Here is a 25041-nt window from a genome sequence, read left to right as displayed (position 1 = left end):
AACAGACTCATATTTGACGCTTTAATCAATTCTACCATGTCTTATGATAGTCTGGAGTACCGGTAATTCATACTATGTACTTAGATGCCAAACTCTGTCTCTTTCAAATGGTAGAGCCAGCCACAGTACAATAAAGTGAATCTAGTCTCACTTCTTCAGACTCTGCTTTATGCACTAAGCGAATTGTGAGAACCAAGGGTCTGTGCCTGGAGACTAATCTTAATATATCAGAATATTATCTACATGTACATGTATGTAAACATCCAGTAAAACCAATAATCCCATTCTCTTCATTTTTCCTGGTTTGCTACATCGATCACAGTGGTATTTATTTCTCACTTCCAAACTTCCTCTTTTTAGCTTTATTGTACAGGTTGTTTTGTCTCAGTTTTCAAATCCATGTTTTTATTTCCATCTTCCTATTCATCTTCTCTATGTAATGAAGAGTTTGGTTGCAAAAGGGGTTAGGTCCACTTTGGACCATTCTGAGAAAAACCATGTTTTTTATTCTCACTTATTGCAATATTCTTATGAGAAACTAAATTGCCATGGTGGACTACCCTATCATGTGAACATAAAATTGGGTATAAAAGAAATCTACCTGTCTTCAATTTTTTTCTCTATATATATATTTTTTAATTATCATTGTGGACCTACAGTACATGTAACCCCTTTTGCAAGCAAACTGAAATTAATCCAATCTCTTTTGATTAAAAAAGTGATTTTTCTTTGCCACTTTTATTCACGTTTTCATGTGAATTTCAAATTGTCTTTGGTATCATCAAAGCGACTACAAATTTAGAGGTTTTGAGACAGAAAACAATAAAATTTATGAAAAATGGACCAAACCCCTTTTGACAAATCAGCTCTTCAGAAGCTGAAAAAGGGGTTACATGTAGGTCCACTCCAAGAACATCATTTTTGTTATTCTCCCATATTGCAATATTCTTATATGAAACTAAATTTTCATGATAACCTACCATGAAATTATAAAATTGGGTATAAAAGAAATCTACCTGTCTTCATATTTTTAAAAAAATGTGGACCTAACCCCTTTTGCAACCAAACTGAAATGGACCTAACCCTTTTTGAAAAAAAGATTATTTTTCTTTGCCATTTTAGTTCACTTTTTAATAGGAATTTCAAATTTTCTTTTGTATCATCTTATAGAGCTACTAAAAATCTATACATTGAGACCAAAAAATCAAATTAGATGAAAAATGGACATAATCCCTTTTACAAGTGAGCTCTTCATATCCTGGTTATGTTTGTTTGCTTTTCTGTATTCCCTCTAATAACACAATCATCACCTGCTTCAGATTTTTCTTTTCTTTTCTATTAGAGCAGTTTGTCATCTTTTTTAGTTTTCTGTTTCTTCCATAAATTTCTGTTTTTAGAAGCTTTTCAGTCTTCATTGGTGTCATTTAGGGTGTTTCCTCACTATTTACATACTGTGTTTCGAAACCTGTTTTATTTATCCAAAGTTCTACACTAATTATCCATTCTCCACATTCTCTAACTTTTCTACTCCCTTCCCTCCTTTAACCCTAAAAGGACTGGGCTATTAGAGATGTATTGAGGACTGGGGGGGGGGGGCATGATGGCCCCCCTCTGATCTTGGCTGTCGTTCGCGCGATCGCGCCAAAATTTGGCACGCACATTCTTTACCACATAAAATACAAGCCAGTATAAAGAAAAATTCTGAAAAGAATTATTATTTGCATATTCAACACCCAATTTCACTTTAAATTTTCTCTCTTTTATCCAGATGTCACTAATTGAAAGGTTTCCACAAAGAAAAATTTCGAAAGCCAATTTTTTCCCCAAAATTTATGTATTTTTTTATTTTTATTTTATCTTTTGTTTTTTGTTTTTTTCAATGAAAATTATTACAGACTATTTAACAACTAAATTAAACCCTAAATTAATTATAAAGCAGCCCAATTAAAACAAAAAATAATTACCCTTTTATGAATTTCATCTCCCATAGACTTTATACACAAATTATAAAAATGAGCTATTTTCGGCATGACATTGTCTCGTAAAAAGTCACATGGCGTCGTGATGCTATACCCGTATGTCAAAAAATTGGTCTCAAAAGTTGAGTGAGACTTTAAAGAAAAAAGTCATAAAATTTTGCGGCGCTATCTTTTTGATGTTGAGAGGGGGCCATCATGCCCCCCCCAGTCCTTTTAGGGTTTATGTGCATGTTCATCTACATGTACATAGTATGATTGATGTACATAACATTTACGCATTGATCACACCTTTCTTGCCTTTATATATGTATGTGTTGAAATCAATTCTACTTCCTTCAATCTCCTGCCCCTCCCCGGTTTGGAGTTGCTTTTAATCAACCACAGTGTTAAAACTTTTATTGCACAATAAATCTTACTTTGCAGCCATAGGGATTTCTACTTTTTCCGCTTCTTTCGATCTTCATGGAAACATCCTCCGGAGATAGTTTCATCATGGCGCTATCAACAAATAGCTCCATGGTTTCATGTAAAGTTCTGTCAAAGTTTCAGTGACTCTCACTGGCTAGTTTGTGCTCGACCAATTGAACTCAAGGATTCCCGGTAGCTTTTACATCAGTCGGTGAAAAATCACTGACAAAACTTCATGAAAAGCTCCTAGTTATCGTAATCATTATCATACTTCTACTGTCAGTTTATTTTTAAACAGAGATGCCGAGTTCAAAGACCAGCATCGGATGAAAATTAATGGGCATACATGTGTGTTTTAATAATACTTTGTTTTCTTCCAATGTGTGTCCAACAGAGACCTGAAACCGGAAAATATTCTTCTCAATGAGAAGATGCACATACAAATCACAGACTTTGGAACAGCCAAGATTATAGGGACTGATGATAAGAAGGATGGGTCATGTAAGTTACTTGTGTTTCATTCCTGGGGCCCGTCTTACAAAGAGTTGCAATTGATCCGATCAATCGCAACTATGGAAAGCCAGCAAAGTCAACATATAAAATGCATGTTTGTTCAAAAAAAATTATAGATATGAATGTATATCCATAAATCTAATGATTTCTTGACGATTTAGTGTGTTCTCCTTTGTTTACAGAGGACATTTTGCAAATTTCCTGTACAAAAAATTATGACACTGTTGGATTTTCATAGAGTTATGATTGATTGGATCAATCGTAACTCTTTGTAAGATGGGGCCCTGATATATATATGACACTATTTGGTATACCCAAGCAGGTATTTCATGAAGCAATTTTACGCACTACTCATGACCCTTTATTGTGCTATGTTCCAAGCATCCATTGTGACGATACGAAGATGACCCCCTCCCCCTCCCCCTCTACGTTTGGAAGTTGGAAGTTAGCATGGTAGAAAAGTAAAAGGCTCAAGGGAGGGGGGGGGGGTAAAGGGTAGTCTTCACCCTTTTAAAGTGATTGGCTAACATTGATTTGACTTTTAAAAAATCTGAGCTAGAAGGTCACACTTGTCACCTGTGTGTGTGATATGTTACAAAAATGTAGCCCAGAAAAAATTGCGTCCGGAAATCATTATTTAGTGATTAAAAAAGTGAAATATAAAGTGACCGGAAACACCATTTTAATTTCATCCCATACACTTATGTGTTCTATTTAAGCGTCTTTAAGACGCCTAATTACAAAATTGGGTTTTGCCTTGTATTTTTAGCTTTTCATTCTCAATAATGGTTGTTTTCAGGGATTTTTGGTTCTAATACAAGTACTTGTACACATGTTTCATCTTGGTTTGAAATTTTTTTAAATCGGCTGCTCACAAAGTTAAATAATACCTTTAATCCTAACACATTACCATCGGGTATCGATAAGTAAAAGTGGAATATGATTTGATTTTGTTATTAATACTTTTTTAGAAACTTTGTGCATTAATTTCGTTTTTACTTTTAACAGTCTGTACAGTACCGAAATATTCTTGAAAGGAACAGAAATCAATCATTTATAAAATATTGAATGAAATATAATAAAGTGCCATACATAATTTCTAAGATAATTGTTTGTGTTAGCCAGTAGCAGATCCAGGCAGGATGCAAGGGGCGCATGCCCTCTGTATATTTTGAGAATTGCCCATTGAACATACATGTAACACATCAATATGCACATGTACATGTAGCTATTAAGTCTATGAGATTCTTATTGAGCCCCCCCCCCGTCCCATCTCAAAATCCTGGATCCTCCACGGGTCCTTGTATAGACTATTTCTTTGATTGGAAAGGCACTGAGAAAAGTATTGTGATATGCCACCTTAATCTAGCTTACCGGTATTTCATTTGAAGTGGGATGTTGGATTTACGTCTAAACATAAAATGAAGTCCCAAGTAGAATGAGGAAAGCAAAATCAGGAATTAAATCCAACTATCAAAATAGAAACGCACCTGATTCTCTTGATCATATCCTCTATTACATGTGTATAATTTCCTGTTGATTGTTTTATCTGTTCTTGTTTTGAATTTGTGGATCGTGTTGATTGAGCCAGATATTATATTATAAATAACATTTAATGTTTTCTTTTGTAGCTCGTGCAAATTCATTTGTTGGTACTGCTCAATATGTGTCCCCGGAGCTACTCACTGAAAAATCTGCAACGAAAAGGTAATTATTGGTTCAAGATCTTGTTCATAATGTCATTTAGAACATTTTTTTTTACATGTACACTTGCATCAGTCTTTTCAATTTTTTCTCAGGTGGAGAGAGAGAGAGAGAATGAGAGAGGGGGAGAGACCATTTTCTTGATGGAACTAATAAACATATATAGGTATACAGTAGGCCTATACTTGATGTTGCTCAAACATGTACATGGTAAAGATTGTCAAATATTATATGGCTATGTTATTTTCAGTTTTCATTGCAGATTGGCACAAAATATGTGTATTTATTTTTTATAAAAACATTTTTACAGTAATTTATTCAATGTTATTACATTATGTTAATATTATTTATTTGATTATTTAAATTCATAATTGAAAGTCTTAAAATATCTTTTTTTAAATGCAACTTTTGGTCATTTGTCAAGTTTGGTTAGTAATATTATTGACTTTCTGGAACCATGTCTCTATACCATCCTCTATTTAGCTCGGACCTCTGGGCTCTTGGCTGCATAGTGTATCAACTACAAGCAGGGCTACCTCCATTTAGAGCAAGGTGATAAACTTTCTACATTTATTTTCACTTCTCCACTTGAAGGTTATAAATTCAGTGATCATTTATGGTCAAAACTATTATATATTTCTCTGCTCAAGGTAGCAAAATAATATTTTTTTAGTTTTGTTTTTATGCTTTTGTTCTGTTATTGAAAAAAAAAATATTTTTGATTGATTGAAAGTGAAATTTGTATTTATACTAAAGCACCTGTTATCAAGAATAATGTTTAAAAATCTTTTTGATAAATGTTATTCAATATTTTTATTTTTTTCTCTGAACATTCTTGTTTTGATTAGCAACAGCCTCGTATTCCGCAAGATAACTATATTTGAGATTCATCAATTTAAAATGTGTTTTTCCAGAATCATATAGGAACACTTGTTCCAAAGGAAAAGGGACGCCATCAGAACATTAACAAAACAGAACATTTTTAACAAACTAGAAAAGAAAAGGGGCATTTATCAAACGTAAATAAGGGCATTTAATTAGAGATTTAAAGGGAAGAATTCCATTATCATAAAAAGTAGTAGCGAAAGGGGCAAATCATATTTTGATGGGGATTATGCGATGAAAGGATGCAATTGCAGAAGAAAGTAGAATGCTAAATAAAGAAACCAGGCACTCATTGGGCGGAAAAGAGTGGTTGTTAAGGACACCTTATCTGATATGAAGAACAGGCACCTATGAGAAGGCAAAGGGGCACTCGTTAACACATAAAATGGGTCCTTCTCTGGTAAAACGGGCACTGAACATGTTTGTGAGGGAAACTTTTCTTGGGTAAAAAAGGGCACTGATAAGAGAAAGGCCACCTATAAGAAGGCAAATGGGCACTTGATAACTACATCAAACAGGGGAGCTTTTCATGAAAGGACTTGTCGGACGTTTTATCTGACAAGTCCCACTTTATCCGACAGTCACCATAGTAACAGTGCTTCTTAGCCAATCAGAATCAAGGAAAGTTGTCAGGTCTGACAACTTGTCGGACGGAAATGTTAATGAAACACTCCCCAGGTCCTTCTCAGTTATGAAAGGGGCAAGGAACATGTTTGTGAGGGGCACTTTCCTTTGGTAAAAAAGGGGCACTGATACGAGAAAGGGCACTTGGTAACACATAAAACGGGTCCTCCTCTTGTGAAAGGGACACAGTGCATGTTTGTGAGGGGCATTTTTCTTGGGTAAGAAAAGGGCACTTTTTCAGTGCTTCAAAAAGTGGAGGCGCTGTGCCCCCCAACCCCCCCCCCCTTCCCCCAGGATCACCGCCCCTACATGAACAAAAAAGACAAACATAAATGTAGTACATCTAAAGGGCATGAATGATTACCCCGGTAAATATTCATTTTCCACATTATCTTTTAGTATGTTTATTCCAAGCAGTCAGTAAAAAAAACAGAGGATGCAAACCAGTCTATTTAGTCTTGATACTTTGAATTAGCTGAGGTTTATTAAAGATACTAGAGCAAGTTAAGTTTCCATGCCATGATTGTTTTTGTCCACGGATGAAATTCAAGTAGTTTTCCTGGAAACCGATCCCATGCATAAAGTTTTAAACATCAGGAAATATATTTTGTCTGGAATAAAAGAAAAATGCTGGTATTAGTGTAATTCTTGCTGCTTGTTGACAGGGAAATATAGTGCAATGCCTACTATATGATATTAAAAATAAGAAGAGAACATTTAATCTATACATGTTTGGCACGGAGGCACTGTATCTAGTGTCACTGCCTTGACACAGTCTAATATTGTCAGGGCTCAAATTAAGAATTCAAAGGGGCAAGGCCTTTTTTAATATGGCACTTAAAGAAAGGAAAGGGAAGGAGGTTGCTCAATTTAGGGGCATCAAAGGTCATAAAAAGGGCATCCATAGACGTTTTCAGACCACCTTGAAGTGCGTCAGTTCTAGATACTGTATTCTCTGATCTACCCCGATCAGAAATTACCAGATATTTGTGGCAGTGTGAAAGCAAATTAAGTGTGAAATATCCCCGACAGAAAATACCTGCTAAGTAGTAGGTACTTGCCAAAATTACAAAAAAAAACTTTGGCAGGGATTTTTCCACGGTCGTGGGGATTTTGGCAGCGTGAAAGCAAATTACAAGAACTTTCTCCATCCAGCGAGCTGGTGGGCGTGAGCACCGTGGCCTCGCCTGCTAATCAGACCGTACTTCGCACGCTCGTACAGTAACTTTGGAAACTTTAATACCCCAAAAGGGTGTGCTTCAGGGCGATATGAATGCGGAAAATAATTATCGGATATTTTCTAAGTTTTTGTAATTTAACGGGTACTCTGGTGTTGGAGGCTGTCTGAGTAATGGTATTGTACTTTTCAATGGAACACTCGCACTTCATAACTGCAGGGCACCAAGGCTTCAGGCAAAAAGGGTGTTTATTTTGGTCTTGCGTCGATCAAAACTGCTCGTATTTGGAAGGGCATCAATTTCATTCTGATGTCATCAGAGGCTAGTCTGCAGGCACAGACCCTGATTGAAACTTTGATCAACAAGTGTGTCTCCACGCAAAGACTAGCACGTACAAAACATGCTGTCGAGCGAGAGGGCCTTCAGTACACAAGGCATGAGTAGGCTGCAATTCAGACCCTTAACTCGAGTGAAGACTTTGCCCATCAGACTACTCAGTGGCCATAGTTTCCCTTGGGTTAATTTGAGCCCTCTATAACGAAAGAATCAAATATACAGTATTTTTTTTATTATGCTATTGAAAGACATAATTAAATGCAAGTACTACTCTTCTTTGCAAGAAGATGTGAATGAAATACTTTTAATTTGGATATTAGTGGCGGTAGGAAGCAGTGTATGTGGTCAGAAATCTGTACCAGTGCTAAACCACCATAGCTACATGTATAACGCTGTACCTGTGTAGAAATACACTTGAACTGTATCCTTCTAAGAAGCAATTTCTAGGTTTGATGTTAAGCAGGCTTCATTGGCTTTATCATATTTTTTTCCCCAGAGATGGAAATAAGCATTCATTTGTTATAAAATAACGATGCAGTACTTGATCTCGGTGTAATTCATTTTAAGAGGAAAGGAAGTGCATGAAATGCAACCATACATGTAGTCTATAAATTTTAACCACTGTACAAAAGTCAACTTCTTATTTTTATAGTGGTACACGTGTACACACATACATACTACATGTACATGTTGCTCCTAGATGTACTTGTATAAACATCATTCTTTGGGCCTGATGATGCCATCATGAAATGATGAATAGTGGCCTATAATTGCCACAAAATAAACAATAGTAGAAAGTTTTTACATCGTGCTAATTCAATGAATTAACACTGACTATTCTTACTCTGTTTACATCAAATTCAAATAGTAGAATGGTAAATTCAATCTCGAATTGCTTGTTTTGGGGAACTTATTTCTAAGAGAGGATGTTTGTTACAGTTTAATAGATGAGAGAGCAATCTTACATTTGGCTGCAGTATACATGTCTTTTTATCCATACTTCCAAAAATATATCCCGCTATGCGTAAAAACTTGAATGAATACTATGTATGTATTTCAAGGTACGGATTCTTTGTAATTGCCCTATTATTTTTTTTAGGTCTTCTTGTCCTTTAATGAAAAAAACCTTGATTTTAATTGGCAGTACAACTTGATAATAAAAACATGTTTACTATTAACTTGTGCTGGATTGAATGCATTCTATGTGAAATTGAAAACATGTTATTGGGATTTATATTAATCTTTTGGAACTGAATGAGCTATTTGATTGAATATAGTCACGCATGGTCTACCATAATGTATTATTTTGTAAAAAGAAATGATTTATTCCAAGCACTTAGAATTTTGCAGCCAAATTGATAAAAATTGAATTATGTGATCAATTCTGACCTTTTGACCTGCTACCCAAAATCCAATAGTAAGTCTCCAGGGAAGGTTTTCTGTGAATATAAAGCAAAACAATAATTTGATCTTAAAAAAGCACAAATTAGAAAATTATCTTTTCTGAAAGAGTAATTCTTCTAAGTACTACTGCCAAAATTTGAAGTTGTTAAAGTTAAATAAAAGACAGGATATAAGACTTTCTTTGACACAATTTTTTCCAGGACACTTGGATATTTGGGCACGATTGCAGCACATCTCATTTCAAAGAGAACTCCAAATTTCAAACCTTGTTTTCTTCTCTTCATTTAAAGCTCTCGCTGCATTTATTCTACTTTTTAATCAATTAATTGTATTTGGTATTGTTAATCATATCATTTCAATGCTTATGATGTGCTTTTTCAAACTCAATAACAATTACATATTCATTTTGAACAACATTGTTGGTTTTGGGGTGGCAAGTCACAATTGTAGCTTGTCTGCATTTTGCTGATCCTCATTGATCTGTGAAATCACAGTGGCTCATATTCTAAACGGGTTTATTTTCAACTCTGGTCTGAAGTTGCAGTTTAACTATGGATAGCCAATTGTGAAAGGCATCTCTCACAGTACAGCATTCTAAATTAGTAGTAGTAGTAGTAGTAGTAGTAGTAGTAGTAGTAGTAGTAGTGATAGTAGTAGTAGTAGTAGTAGTAGTAGTAGTAATAGTAGTAGTAGTGGTAGTAGTACTAGTAGTAGTTGTAGTGGTAGTAGTAATAGTAGTAGTAGTAGTCAATTAAGAAAACTGTAGTAGTAGTAGTAGTGGTAGTGGTAGTGGTGGTAGTGGTAGCGGTAGCAGTAGCAGTAGCAGTAGTAGTAGTAGTAGTCAATCAAGAAAACTGGCAAAACTGTATATTCATAATGATGTATTTTAAGCAAACATATGACCGATTGATTATCATATTACACATAAAAGATATACCAGGAAAAAAAATAAAAAGGACTTTAAAAAGTAAAATGTTGATCAATGGAGCATTGTTCAAACGTACAGACAGCAGGGGACTTGGTCTCAAAACGTGTATGATAGATTTATAGATTTGCATTTTGCAGTGGACCATATTCATCTGCAACATTCTGTAATAATAATGCATTTGTACATAATTAAATGTAAAAGGTTTCTGCTGTATATAGATCTTTAACGAATATCGGGTGATTTCAAGTCCGGTGTTGGTGTTGAAATTTGGATTGCTTCCCTAGCTCCAAAACTTATTCAGAGTTTGTAAAATTGATCCAGATCACATTATTGACATCTCAACAAGACAACAAATAGAAAGTGACTTTTCGGACCATCGTCATTTTATGTTTGGTATGTTAAAGATCTAACACCTAACACCAACGCCAAAAGGTCAACACTGAACTTGAAGTCACCCACTGAAATAGGTGTGTGTGTGTGTGTATTTGAGTTTTGTCAGACGTGTATCAATCAGATATGATTATTTACGTCTGGGACCGACCTTTAACGTCACCATCCGAAAGACGTGACCAGGGCTCAAACCTCGAACCTCTGCATCAATTTGTAACTTCCCCACATAGCTTGGATTACAGGCGCACGCCACAACGCCCAGCTAAATAGGTGTTTTGATAGATGCCTTTTGATGTTGTTTAGCTTTCTTTATGTGGCAGTGATCTTGTTCGACTGACAATGTCAAAATGCTTTGGTCATTTTGTACTATGTAATAACGTTGTCTTTTCATACCATTTTCCTCAACAGCAATGAGTATATGATATTCCAGAAAATAATCAAGTTAGAGTATGACTTTCCAGATGGGTTCTCTCAGACAGCACGGGACTTGGTCTCAAAACTTCTTGTAAGTGCACTATTTCTTTCTATATAAAATTAGAATCTAGCAGTCATGGGGTCACAGTTTACAGGGGCATGGTTACTGTAGTAAATCCAGTATGGAGAAGTCACTGTAAACAGGCTTTTTTTATGCCCCCGCAGATGAAGTCCGTAGGGGGCATTAAGCGTTCCCCTGTCCGTCTGTCCATCCTTCCGTTCGTCCCCCCCACTTGGTTTCCACGCAATAACTCGAAAAATATTTGATGGATTTTAGAAATTGTTGGTGTGTAGGTAAATGACACCAAAATACAGGCTAAGTTCGAATTCGGAGTCCGCAAATCAAAGGTCATCGCTCATTAAATATGCGAGTTGGTTTCCGCATGATAACTTATGAAATGAAATATTCAACAGATTAAAAAAAAAAATTGGTGTGTAGGTAGATGACACCAAAATACAGGGGAAGCTCAAAATCGGAGTCCACAGGTCAAAGGTCACAGCTCATTAAATATGCGAGTTGGTTTCCGCATGATAACTTATGAAATGTTCAACAGATTTTTAAAAATTTGGTTGTGTAGCTAGATGACACCAAAATACAGACTAAGTTCAAATTCGGAGTCTGCAGGTCAAAGGTCACAGCTCATTAAATATGCGAGTTGGTTTCTGCATGATAATTTATGAAATATTCAACAGATTTAAAAAGATTTGGGTGAGTAGGTAGATGACACCAAAATACTGGCTAATTTCGAATTCGGAGTCTGCAGGTCAAAGGTCACAGCTCATTATATATGCAAGTTGGTTCCAAGGTCTAAATTTGTTCATTATATATAAATGCATATTGGTTGCTTCGAATCCAAGCCATGGCATGTTTTCTTTCAAGAAATTTACCCACATTGTGCTGCACTTGACCCAGGTGAGGTGAATGGGTACCTGGTAGGAAGAAATTCCTTGAATGCTCGAGCGCCCGATTAAGGTAGCCTCGCTAAAGCTGGGGTAATAATAACATTATCAGGTAAAGCAGGGCCCGCCGGGAGAACAGTTTTCAGAACAGAAGTGACTAACCTGGATGGATATGAAGTTATTATTATTATTATAATCACTGAGTATATATATTCATGGTTGTTATTTCAAAGGCTATATTATTGACAAGGAAATATTTTTTTGGGGGGGGGGGTGATACTGACTGAGATTGCCACTATCTTGATTTGCATTATTGTATTCCAGTTTACATTGAACCCTACAAAAATTTTAGGGTTTTTTTTTTTTGTTCGTTTTCCAGGGCTGAGGAGGCATTTTGAGGCATCTTGGAGTCAGATGGCCCCAGCCCCCAATTTTATTTTACCCCTGCTAAATGTACCGGTAGTTAGTTGAGAATTCTTTGTTTGCCTCGCTGTTGTAGGTTATTGATCCGCTCAAAAGATTAGGCTGTGACGAGTGTGGCGGGTACCCTGCCCTGAAGGCACATCCATTCTTAGATGACGTGGACTGGGACAATCTCCACGAGCAGAAGGCACCTGTACTCAAACCATGCACAGTGGTCGATGGGGAAGAGATCCATAGCGAGTACTATGTGAGTATCACAGCGCCCTCGCCTGACCATAGGCCCGTATTCTGAAATCCTGTACTGACCACACAGAAACGTTGTTACCGCTATAAACAATGCGCTAACAGAGGCCCTGTTACAGCCGGCAATAGACCAGCGATGCCGGATGTTACAACAATGCATTTAATACTTACACATTTAAATAAATGTTTTGACTTCACAATCCAAAAGATGTGACTGGGCTTACTTTTAGCGCTCTGTTTAGGCTAACAAACATTTCTGTGTGGCCGGCACTGGTTAACTCAGGCCCATGGTCTAACTCTGTAAAAAATTATGGGAAGCCAAATTTTTTTTTAAAAGCATATTTTCATATGTTACCTGTTCTTGTCTTGCCTCTTCCCTCATGTTTTATTGATGAAGATTACTATTTCAGTAAACTGTTCCAAGTCAGTTACAAATTACAAGTTACAAACAGAAACAAAAATTATTTGATTGTCAATGAGCTGGGAAATATAACTTGTACTTGCACAATTGGCTTTCCATAATCAAACCATAACTTTTATAGACCAGAGTTTAAATGAAACAAAAATTCAGAAAATGAGCTATAGAGGTAAAGTGTCTTTAGACCTTAATAGGAGACACTTTGCAGTTTATCAATATCCTGAATGCTAATAATTACAGATGGAGTATTGGTTACAGGCCCAGCCCATCAGGGAAATCAGGGAAAATTATTTCTAAAATGAGTTTTTCCAGTCAGGAAAAAATCAGGGTATTTGATTTAAAAAAATACCTTAAATCAGGGGGAAATTCCTCAAACGAGGGAAAAATCAGGGAATTTTGATCGGCCCAAAAGTCGAAAGCAGGGTAGTCAGTCTGACTCTGTTATATTTTGTAGCATATCAAAACAACTTCCATTGAATGACTGGTTATGGTGGTACCAATTAGATTTGCATTATTGTTTTTATACTGAAAATATGTGTAATTCACTGCAACAACTTAGAAAACATGCACAACTGGGAATGGGTTTAAATAATTATCAGGGAAATTTTTAAAGTTCATCAGGGAAAATTTTGTTTTTTTGAAAAGCTGGGAACCCTAGGTCAGTAAGAGAAAAATATACTGAAAAAACTTGATACCATTTCCAGTACTGTATGTGGTGCCGTTCCATAATTAAAGCTGTTTAACTTGAGGTAATCATTACACACTGTAAATTGGCAACATGATAAAACAACAAATTCAATGTATCAAAATGCAAATCGGCACCTTTTCAGTAACGTCATTCTTCTTTCATGCTATATACATGTATCCATAAAATGAATTAAATATTATCTCGGAAATCAGTTTCTTTTACAAATGCTAGGATTGATTGGCCCTCTTTTATTTACAACAGCTTCTCAATGACTACCATCTGATAAAACATCTTTGTTTCAATCCAAAAAGTTGTTTACCCCCCCCCCCATGCTTCCACGATATTATACAGGTAAAGATCATTTCAACTACAGAAAAACTTCCTCAATGTACCTCTTGAAAATAAACATGTGTAAAGTCTTAGCTTTTACAGATGATGGCTTTAACTTTTCCTTGCTCAATATGCATCGTAAGTACATGTAGTTCCTAGTCTCAGATCTTTTTATGATTATTGAAAGGCTCAATTACTATGATTGTTTTTTTTTCTTTTTCAACCTTCTGATTCATTTTCTATTTCAAAGCAGGAAGAGACATCATTGTACTGTGTGCTGTTTAAAAACTGATTATTTTTTTATTATTATTATTATTATTATTATTATTATCATTCCACATAGGTTGATGATTTTGACTTGGAGTTGAACCCTACCAGCTTAAGTGAGTACCTGAAGAGGATCGAGACGCACGACCGCGCCCATAGTCCTACCAGGGATAACAAATATGTTGTAGATTTTACCCCGGGAGAACGCAAGCAGAGACTGGAGAGGCAACGGAAGGAGAACAAATGGCACCGGTTTGTGGAAGGCAATCTCATACTCAAGAATGGCTGGGTGGATAAGAGGAAGGTTGGTATCAGACGTAGGGGTAGTTTCACAAAGCAATTGTAATACACTTCTCTGTGTTGGCAGAGAAGTGTAATCACTTTTCGGCCCTCTGAACCTTGCCGGGGCTTCGCCCATGGCCCCTACTAGGAGCCCTAGGCGACAGCATGCCGCCCTTGCCTGGACAGCATCTTAGGAAAAAAAAAATTGGCTATCGCGCAATCAGAGTAGAATTTTCCATTTCTAAACATTAACATGTATGGTATCGTACCTCATCATTATCACTGGAAGACGAATAAAATTTTCTAGTTGTGAAAACAAAAAGGAAAGCATTTTTACAAGGCAACAATAGTCAAAACTGACTAGTTTGCCTATTCAAAATAACAACAACAACAACATAGTTGTGTGAGATCACCAGGACTTTTTAAAAGGCTACCATGCTGTATTAACCTATGAAATGCATTCGCTTCTGTGCTAATGCAGTATTAAAGTTGATATCCATTTCGTTTTAAAAATCTTTTTGTGACAAATGATCGAATCATATACTATATACGGGGTAGCAAGTAGGGTACCAGACCCCGTCGGGATACAGTTTTGACAAGTGACACAAATTTGATATACAAACTCATGCTTTTATTTATGGCAATGTGTCATTTCTTAGGATTTTAGGGTAATTGAATGTGTTTATATTTGTAGCTTGTTCATATATCAAAGAACTGTTGCTGAGCTAGTGCCATGAGTGTCTTTGGATGGTGTGCGCGCAATACGAACCACACTATGATCATAATAAAGTTTGGTGTTTAAAAAATCGTTACTCTTCACGATTGACGTGTAAAGCGGTATATATGGATGCGTATTTGATTTGATTATTTTATGAATTTTGTTCATTTGCACACGGCAGGGTTTGTTTGCCAGGAGGAGAATGTTACTACTAACGGAAGGCCCCCACTTGTATTATGTAGATCCTGAAAATATGGTCCTCAAGGGAGAAATACCATGGTGAGATAAACTAATCTTCAATTTTTAACAAATAAAGCAGGGTTTCCGATTGTTCCTGATTAAATAATAATATTATGGAAGCCTTGTGGTGTACCGGTTCTGACTCTCGCCTTGCAATCAGAGGGACGTGTGTTAGAATCCCACCACGGCCTAGCGTCCTTTGGCAAGGCGTTAATCCACACTTTGCCACTCTGCACCCAGGTGTTAAATGGGTACCCTGTAGAATGCGAAAGCCTATGTACCTGTATTATGCCTAGCAATTGAGTCTTGGAACTCTTGTTGGAATGCTCCCCAGGGAGTGGAGAAAGTGCATACATTGTGTGTGGGCATGTCAGGATCCGATGACCGGGGTAATAATAATTGCAATATAAAGCGCTTAGAAAAAAGTGTAATAAGTGCTATATAAATGGAACTATTATTATTATTCTATCGGATTTGCATAGCGCACATATCCACCTTGCTAGGTGCTCAAGGCGCTCCTATATTAACTTGGCTACGCTAGTCTACCTGTTCCGGTGCTCACATCTTTTTGAGGAATTGCTTCCTGCCGGTTCCCATTAACCTCACCTGTGCTGAGTGCAGCACAATGTGGGTGAATTTTTTGCTGAAGGAAAACACTCCATGGCTGGGAATCGAACCCATGTCCCTCAGATTGAAAGACAAGAGTTTTAACCACTAGGCTACAACACCCTCATTCTTATTGCCACGAATGCAACGTTTATGATTTTAGTGTGAAAAACCATTTCCATTTAATGCTACATGAGTATTTATTTTTCAGTTGCATGCTTTTAAGCCTTTGTGTACATTTTTTTTTATTTAACCTAATGCATGAGGTTTATCAATTGAAACCAGTAACCCTGCTCCAACTGATTGACAAGAAATACATTTCAGGATTTTTTTTTTCGGGGGGGGGGTTTATTTTATTTATTGTATAAAAATGTTAAAATATGTATAAAAATTGATATTGCACATGAAAATGTGGATATTATAAAGATGCTCATAAAAGAAATATGAGTGCATCACTCTATTCGGAGCCATTAATGCAATGTTTCTGGGCTGGTATTCAGTTCAATTTAAAAAAAAATCTGCAAAAATTATTGTGGAAGTAATTCTCATATGATCTGGTTATCCATCCTTTTCAGGTCACCGCAACTGAAAGTAGAAGCTAAGAATTTCAAGACATATTTTGTGCATACAGTAAGTAAACAGTCACATCCTTCGTTGTTACTGTACAAAGTATAAAAAGGTTTTCCTGATATGTGCTCTGAAATGTTGCTGCAAAATGATCATTTATGTCATGTGAGTTGACGATGGAAAAATGTATTGCACAAATTCTACTCTGATTTGTACATCCCAGAGTTTTAAAATTGGTTGTAATACTCCTTCCATATTTTTCTTTGAGATGGAATGGGATGGGACCCTTTTTTTCCTTTTTATAAGGTGCATTTTTTTAAGATGGATAAAGTGTACAAGTTCAATAAATGATACTGTCAAAATGAAATGTGACATTTATATTTCAGTGATCTTTTCTCCCTTGTCAAATTTGACACATATGCACAATACTAGTCGAGAGAGATTGTTTGAAAAAACATATAACATGTACAATTTTAATCTCTCAACTTAAGCAATTATTTGACATACATGAAAAATAAGTGGACATGCTTATTAATGGACCCAGAGGTTCTGTCATACGAATCTGTCATATATATCTATATTCTCAAAGTTAAACTATAGATTGTGTCAACGGAATATGACATTTCTATAATCTATTTTACTCATCTGCCAAAAGGTATGTGCAACCTTATTGACATATGGACTGTGTTGACAAAATATAACATGAATTTGTGTGTATTTTTTCTTTTTCCAGCCAAATCGGACATACTACCTTATTGACCCAGAGAGTGATGCAGTTGAGTGGTGTCAAGCAATCAAAGAGATGTACAGACATACGTACCAAAAGTCTATTTAATCTATCGCCATCATCCTCCGCTACCTGCTCCATTCTGTGGACCAGTGGGAGGATCAGCCCCCTTCGCTTTGTCCATCGATGGTTATGTGTGATGTTTGCAATGGTATTGTATACTTCTTATCATAAAATGCTATTTATGATTCAACCTAACATGAAAGGTATGTTGAGGTTGCTGATTTGGAGAGAGATTATATGTGATGTAATTGTAGTTCTTCAGCCTGGTGATGAGGTTGAGTATTGTACTTGTTTCAACCTGGTCATAAGATTGAAGGTGTATTTCATTTCAACCTGGTGATGAGGTTGCCATCTGTAGTTGCTCCAACCTGGTGATTAGGTTAAGCATTTTAGTGGCTTCAACCTGGTGATGAGGTTGGGGTTGTAGTTCCTTCAGCATGCATGGTGACAAGGTTGGTGATTGTACTTGCTTTAACCTGGTGATGAAGTTGAGGATAGTAGTTCCTTCAGCCTGCTGAATATGGTTGAAGATTGTGTTTGCATCACCGGGTGATGAGGTTGTGTTTTAAGTTGCTTATCCTGGTGATGAGGATGAGGATAGCAGTACCTTCAGCCTGGTGATGAGGTTGGCATTGTAGCTACTCGAACCTGGTGATGAGGTCGGGCATTGTCTCTATAAATTCACAAAAAGAATATACTATGGACGGGAAAGCGGGCTTGAATCGGCTGTGTCATACAAACATTGATTATCTCAAATGAAGTAGAATAATGAAGTTTACATATATTATTAATTGTCACGTTGTTGTGATGTGTCATTGTATGACATACCTTATTCAAGACGCTACAATCATGAGTAATGCCAAACCTTTATTTCCCTGTGAATAAACCGACTATTGATCTAGTGTGTTTTCCTAGAAATAGGAACATAGAGTTAGATATTTTATGTTTTCTTCTGAAAATTTCTATTCATTTTTCTTAGTGTATTTAAAAATCTATGGAAGATGTTGAATAGATTGTTACCAGCCATGTAACATAGAGGTTAGTGTTTGATCGTGATGACGATATCTATGATTGGTTACATTGACTTTTGTGTATGATCAATCGTAGGAATCAGCCCTAAAATCAATCACTAATGTTTATGTTCCAGGGCGCTGGACACAAAGTCTCTGTATAGCTCCGAATGTAAATATGTCAATGGAGAGATATAGTACGTATGCAATAATGTATTGTACAGTAAATGGATGGATGGAGTCCATATTCTATCCTTTTATCTCTAGAATTGTGCCCATTTGTGATTGAAATGATTATACCGTTACAATAATGTCCTTGTGTATCACAACATGTCTCAGAATTTTATGTTGCTTATTACCCTGCTGTATCACCCACATTTATATAATCATATGCCTATTTTGTCAATCCTCGAAATATTACAGGCGTTCCTTCCATTCACATGTTTCATCTTTACATTTTGATCAGTTTACTGTCACAATATATATGTTAAACTCATACAATGATATGTGTATATGTACACACTAGGTTGCCCGTGTAAGCAACGTGTAGGCCTCGTAAGTGCTAGTACATGTTCTTGGACATATTCAATTCTATAGTTCAATGTTGAACTCATAAAGACTAGTATTTACAAATTTCGTGATGAGTATACTCTTTCAATTTATTTTTCCGGCTGGTATACACTATGAAGTAGACGAAGTGTGGGGCTCATAGCAGAATATTATTGTACTTAACCAGGATGGGTCCACCCTAAGAGCCCTGTGGAACTCCACATGTAAGCTGCCATGTATGAGGTAATGAAACAAAACGTGTTTGCTTCATCACTGGTCTAGTTTAGGAGTTTCCAGTCCGCATCGTAAGATGTGGTTTCTGATGTTTTCCTTTTCATTTAATTGTCATGACAATTGAATTCAACAGCATTCTTTCTTTCATTATATTAATGTTTAAATAGTGTTTTGCTTTTTTTAGATACATTAGGAGGAGATGTAACATGGTATGAATGAATCATGATTAAGGTATTGTTTTTGGAGCATCTGGCATGTCACAGCATGGTTAGGAATGAAATATGAAAACAACAGCTGAAATTTGGATAATGAATTTTAAAATGACAGGTATGTGAAGAGCAAACTTTTGCTTCAGATGAGGTTCACGATTGTTGATGTTGGTATATGTGGCAAGAAGCACCATTTATGCCATTTTATATCTAACGTCTCCATATATGTAGATCAATAATCATTTAAAAATGCCGTGTTTGATTTTCAATGACCTACTATCGTTTATTTTACTTTGGAAGGAAATTAAACATCTATTAAATTTGTATAGATTTCTTAATATTACAACGATAGTGATTTTATATTACATGAAATTCATAATACGTATAAGTGTGTGTACATGTTTAAGATTTGGGGTAATAAGTATGTGTTGACCAAGTCTTATTTTGATTTAAAAATATTTGCTTCCTATATGTAAATCTGTAAAGAGCAATGTATATTGGTCGTAATTGTGAAAAATTAGTGTCTTTTGTAGTGAGGAAAATACAGGAGTACTGAATGAAATAATAGATATTGAAATTGAGTGTCATTGTGTTCAAACTTATTTGGTATTTATTATAGAACATGTTTCCATTTGGTGGAATACATGTAGATACCATGTCCTTGTATTGAATTCAGCTGTCGTTAACGTCGCTCTAATCTTACGAGCAGCTGTATGACACGCCCACCTGAATGATATTTGTCTTTTAAGATCTAACACACACGTAAATTTCATACTCATCTCTTCCATACTCTCTCTTCATATTCTCTATACTAATCAAATGATCATAAAAATGTGTTGGTATTTGCATAATTTCAAAAGTTTGAAATCACTAAATGATTGGGTTAATTATGGATTCAGTCATTTGTCAAATAAATAACAGCATGTGCTACATTTCTATAGGGCGACCCTTGGTAAACTTGTCAAATTTGCTTAAGTATGTTGTTTTTTATGTAGTAATTTATGTAATCTAACTGAACATGTGCACATAATTAATATACACTAAGATTTACTGCCAAAACTAATATCTCCTCCATTGCACATTGTAATATAAAGGCCACCCACATCACAAACCTTTAGTAGCTCCTGTTAGGTATGTTAATGTTTCATTAATGAACACGCAGAAAGCAAATGATATTATTAAAAAAAATTATCGTTTTTGTATAATGTACAAACTTAGTTCTTCTCTTCGCAAGGAAATATCATTCGTTTTCCTTCTTCATGTTAACCATTTGGTAGAAAGCAGTAGAAGTGGTAACTTATACAAGTGTAAATTAAGTATTTGAATGTACATGTATACAGATTATATCCAAGTTTCACAAAGGTTTGCAATGGATTGCAAATGTAAAGAGCAATTCTGTTTGGATCCTCGTCAGTGTGTTGAACAATGTGTGCATACAACAACGATCTTAATTTATTCATTTCAATCATAAAATCATCCAATATATATATACAACAGTAACATGGAATGATCATTATGATAATGGTAAAATTGGCGAAGAAACGAGTTACAATAGATTTAACCCACTTCTTTGGGAGACGGCCCAGATATGAATTTTTCTGCGTTAACCAAAGCTTTTTTCACATCTGGGCCCAGTAACACAAAGGTTTGCTATAAATCGCTAATTTAAAAATTGGTTCCTAATTGGTCTACAGAGCAAAATGCACACTCTGCAATCTTGATAGGCCATTTCATTTAGCAATTAATTGCTAATGTTTGTGTTACCGGGCCCTGGTTACATCAATGCTAGATCATGTTTCTATTTAGCCAAGTCAAGTTACCTCATTACTCAAATTATATTATGTACATGTCTTTTAAAACTTCAGGTGGGGAACTGTAAAAGATACGAAACGAGATCATTTTATTGATATAAAGTATTAAATCTGGATAGCTACATGTAGTCACAGTTCAAACTGTATATGGGTTATGTAAAAATTAAATTAAAATCATTAAATTAAAATCATTTTTGTCTTATTCTTAGCTTTGAGTTGATTTTGTGGTTTTTATCTTGATGATTGAGGTATTAGCTAATAAGCTTTGAAGTTAGGCATGTTGGTGGCGCTTTTCATTTAGAATCTGCAATATTGCTTCAAAGTATATTTCCAATTATACATCTACATGTAGGTGGACAAAAAACCCTCTTGATTTGCCCCCCCCCCCCTCCTTGGTAATTTATCATGATAGCCATATATGTTCAGTTAATTTGAAGCTTGTGATCAAACATGATTGAATATACAAGGAATTTATTTTTGAATGAATTCATGTAATTTATTCAGAAATAGGATAAGAGAGTGTTCATAAAAAAAAACTTGACTTTATAGCTGTAAGATGATGGTAACCCTTTTTTGTCTCGCCTGTGTAGCAGAGCGAGACTATAGGCGTCGCTTTTCCGACAGTGGCGGCGTCAACATTGATTCTTAACCTAAGGTTAAGTTTTTGAAATGTCATCATAACTTAGAAAGCATATGGACCTAGTTCATGAAACTTGGGCATAAGGGTGATCAAGTATTACTGAACAACCTGCCTGAGTTTCAGGTCACATGACAACTGTCATTTAGAGTCATTTAAAAGAGACCAATATCAAAATCGTAACCAAGGTTAACTGTTTGGAATGTCATGACTTTAAATTTTTATGTATGTAGTTAATGAAACCTGGACATACATGTAGGGTAATGGTGTATCACTAGAAATCCTGTCTGAGTTTCGGGTCACATGACCAAGGTCAAATGTCATTTAGTGTCTACGTAGGTAATTATTGAATTGTCATAACTAATTTTATGGATCTAGTTCATGAAATTAGGACATAAGAGCAATCAAGTATCCCTGAACATCCTGTGCGAGTTTCTGATCACATGATCAAGATTGATTATGGATCTGTTGCATGAAACATACACATAAGGGTAATCAGTATCAGTGATTGTTTGGCACAAGTCTTAGGTCACATCAAGGTCAAAAGTTATTTTTGGTCAATGAACATAGTATTTTAATATGTTTTCTTTCATGAATAATAATTCAACAGATTGAAAGTCAGGGATTAATACACCATGAATACATTTCAAGTGCGTTTTAAATAAATTTGGATTAACTGCAGAGAGATGCACTTGTAGGCTTCATATCACAAAAGACAAAACTTATTGAAGAATCCAATACTCATCATAAAAATAATGTTTTTACACAGTATTCTACACACTACAACTCCCATCTTTCCTAAGAACTAAGGTGTATTAAACATTGTCACTACAAGTCATTTGACCCAAACTATGCTTATACAATGAATTAAATGTCATATGTGATATCTAATAAGTAAACAATGTCAAACTACTGAATCATGTTCATATTTCTTTGCTTTATGCTGAATTTTAGAATGAATTATTTATAACATGCCAAACCTTTTATTTCAATAATAGCAGGCTTGGTGCGGCATGGAGAAATGAAATAGGGACCGTCGTTACAACAGTATCAAAAATACCATATAGAATGATAATAGCTACTGTCAGTGGTTACAGTATGATGTGATGTGTGGTAAATTCATCCTAAATATTAATTATTTTGGCTGATCAATGTTACCATCATGGTAATTACCACAAACGGATTGTTCAATGCACCTAGCAACACACAACACTTGTATGCGGGCTTGTACAAGCTACACGTATTTATGTGCTCTGTGTTTAGTATTTGTGTCCCAGAGTTATATGTTGAAGATTTGTGTTCAGTTTTGTGTTTATATTTAAATACTGAATTTTCCTATAAGTTGATAACCAATACAGCAATACTAAGTTGATGTAGCTAGGTTAGGTATACTGTTTGTGTTTCATATATTAAGACATGTTGTTGTAATGCATAGCATGTAGAACATGTACTTTCAATTTTATTGGTAATGACATGGATGTCTTATTTGTGCATCAATGAAGGGGAAACATGCTAATCCTTCTACTTTTGCAGCAACGCCTCAGAATTTGCCAAAATATGAAGGTGGATATCTAATTATTTCCATTCTTATTATAATGAATTGGGAATATACATGTCTGATAAACAATGTTTGGTTTATCTTTACTTTCTGTTTGGAATCTTGTTTTAGGTGCATTCAAACAGAGTTTATGTAATTTATTGAAGTGTAAGTTTTATACCTCACATCGACATGTAATGCCATGAATTCACTTGGAGGAATAAAAGTATATTAGGAGTGAGACCTATTCCAGTTAATTTTCTCATACAGCAAATTTCATTGTAAATGTATAAATGCTCTTCTAGAATTCCATTCATTTTTATGAGAATTGTTTCAATACCTACACATATATCTATTGATGCCAATTGGATCTGTTGTTTAAATCTAATTCCTTCTATAAAATATTATGAAGACTTACAGGCAACACGCATAATTTTTCCCATCATTTAAAGAAGATCATAAAATATTCATTTATGTTTCCATTTATTGATGCACAATAAGTTAATAGTGTATGTCGTCTTCATGAAATGAAAATGGGGTTGGACTGCCTTGCAATTTGTGCGCTTCATAATACATGCCTTGGAACGTTTACGGGTTGACCACTAATGACATGCAAGATAACGGACCGAGTGTAAGAATTGAAAAATGAAATTGATATTTCACTGGTCAATGAATTCCAAGGGCAGGGACAAAATAAGTGTTAATCAGTTGAACTAGCAGCGGGATTCTAGGAAACCTGGCGATAAGCCAAGGTTTTAAATCACATGCACTACAAAACTACAGGTGTTTATTTAATACCAACGTAGTATCTAAATCGGAAAACACCGGGGAGGTGTTGAAAGATCACCAGATGAGAATCAAAGCGATATTGTTTTAACACTGACTGTTGCTTAAATGCCTATCTGGTGTTAGCCTAACACCAGTCTGGTGATGTTTCAACACCTCTCTTGTGTTTTCCAATAGAGACACCAGGCTGGTGTTTAATTAACACCAGTGTTATTGTAGAGAAACACAGTGAGTATTGCATGGTGTTGAGTACAAAGTGGTCGACCAATCCGGATTAACGCTTATGCGTGACGGCACAATTTGGGCCCAACTTGCCAGCTCATATTATGAAACACACAAATTATGGATATTGTCTGTGAGTTAAGAAGTGAAGTTATACACAGTAAAACAGAATAAGCATATTGTCGATGCCTGTCACTCTAACAAGAAGTTTATTTTTTTTTAATAATTGTTAAAAAAATCTTAAACAACTTGTAAAACTTTTCACAACAGTGAATACAGGGACAGGCTTAAACAACATGCTTACAATTTTAAACACCGCTTTTGATATGAAGGTATGTGTTGAGATTAGTTAAGGTATGGAACCATATAATAATGGAGTTCAGACGCCATGGTGGACAGTGATGTTTGTTTTGTGATTGTAGATGTGTATCTGTTTTCTAGTTGTTGTAATTATACGGAAAGAGAGGGAAGAAATATTGTCACTTCACTTGTGGATTTTAAAGGTATTGTTTCACGATTCTAATTAAAGAAGAAAAAGATTTTTGATTTTTTACACTCGAAAAAGTAAAAAAAAACTGTTTGCAAGTGTTATCATTGAAATGATATCATTAAAAGATAGGGTGAATAGGAAGAGAGAGAGAGAGAAATGTGTGAAGTATACCAAATGAAAGGAAAAAAAGAGGGATGAAGAGAAGCAACCAAAAAAACACCAAATGAATGCAATTAGGTAACATTTGCAAATGTAGAAAAT

The 25041-nt window shown here is 35.4% G+C and overlaps 1 protein-coding gene across 1 annotated transcript; it reads left to right on the top strand.

The window, feature by feature from the left end:
* Nucleotides 1–36: 36 nt before the first annotated feature.
* LOC129268967 (3-phosphoinositide-dependent protein kinase 1-like) lies at nucleotides 37–24702 on the top strand. The gene is made up of 10 exons (XM_064105826.1): nucleotides 37–62; nucleotides 2782–2888; nucleotides 4532–4607; nucleotides 5088–5156; nucleotides 10758–10854; nucleotides 12223–12393; nucleotides 14169–14396; nucleotides 15274–15371; nucleotides 16514–16568; nucleotides 17239–24702. Exons 1-10 carry the CDS (start codon nucleotides 37–39, stop codon nucleotides 17338–17340), a joined length of 1029 nt encoding a protein of 342 aa, XP_063961896.1. The 3' UTR covers nucleotides 17341–24702.
* The last annotated feature ends 339 nt before the right edge of the window (nucleotides 24703–25041 follow it).

Source organism: Lytechinus pictus, chromosome 10 (genome assembly GCF_037042905.1).
Source record: "Lytechinus pictus isolate F3 Inbred chromosome 10, Lp3.0, whole genome shotgun sequence".
NCBI classification, from domain to species: Eukaryota; Metazoa; Echinodermata; class Echinoidea; order Temnopleuroida; family Toxopneustidae; genus Lytechinus; species Lytechinus pictus.
The sequence above is the reverse complement of the archived record's forward strand: the minus strand, read 5'-3'. Positions and strand labels throughout refer to the sequence as shown.

Excerpts from the sequence above, each read along its gene's own strand:
- LOC129268967 (XM_064105826.1), top strand. The coding sequence starts at position 37 with ATGTCTTATGATAGTCTGGAGTACCG. Across the intron at positions 5,157-10,757 it reads CTACCTCCATTTAGAGCAAG|CAATGAGTATATGATATTCC; the intron begins GTGATAAACTTT and ends TTTCCTCAACAG. Across the intron at positions 14,397-15,273 it reads GCTGGGTGGATAAGAGGAAG|GGTTTGTTTGCCAGGAGGAG; the intron begins GTTGGTATCAGA and ends TGCACACGGCAG.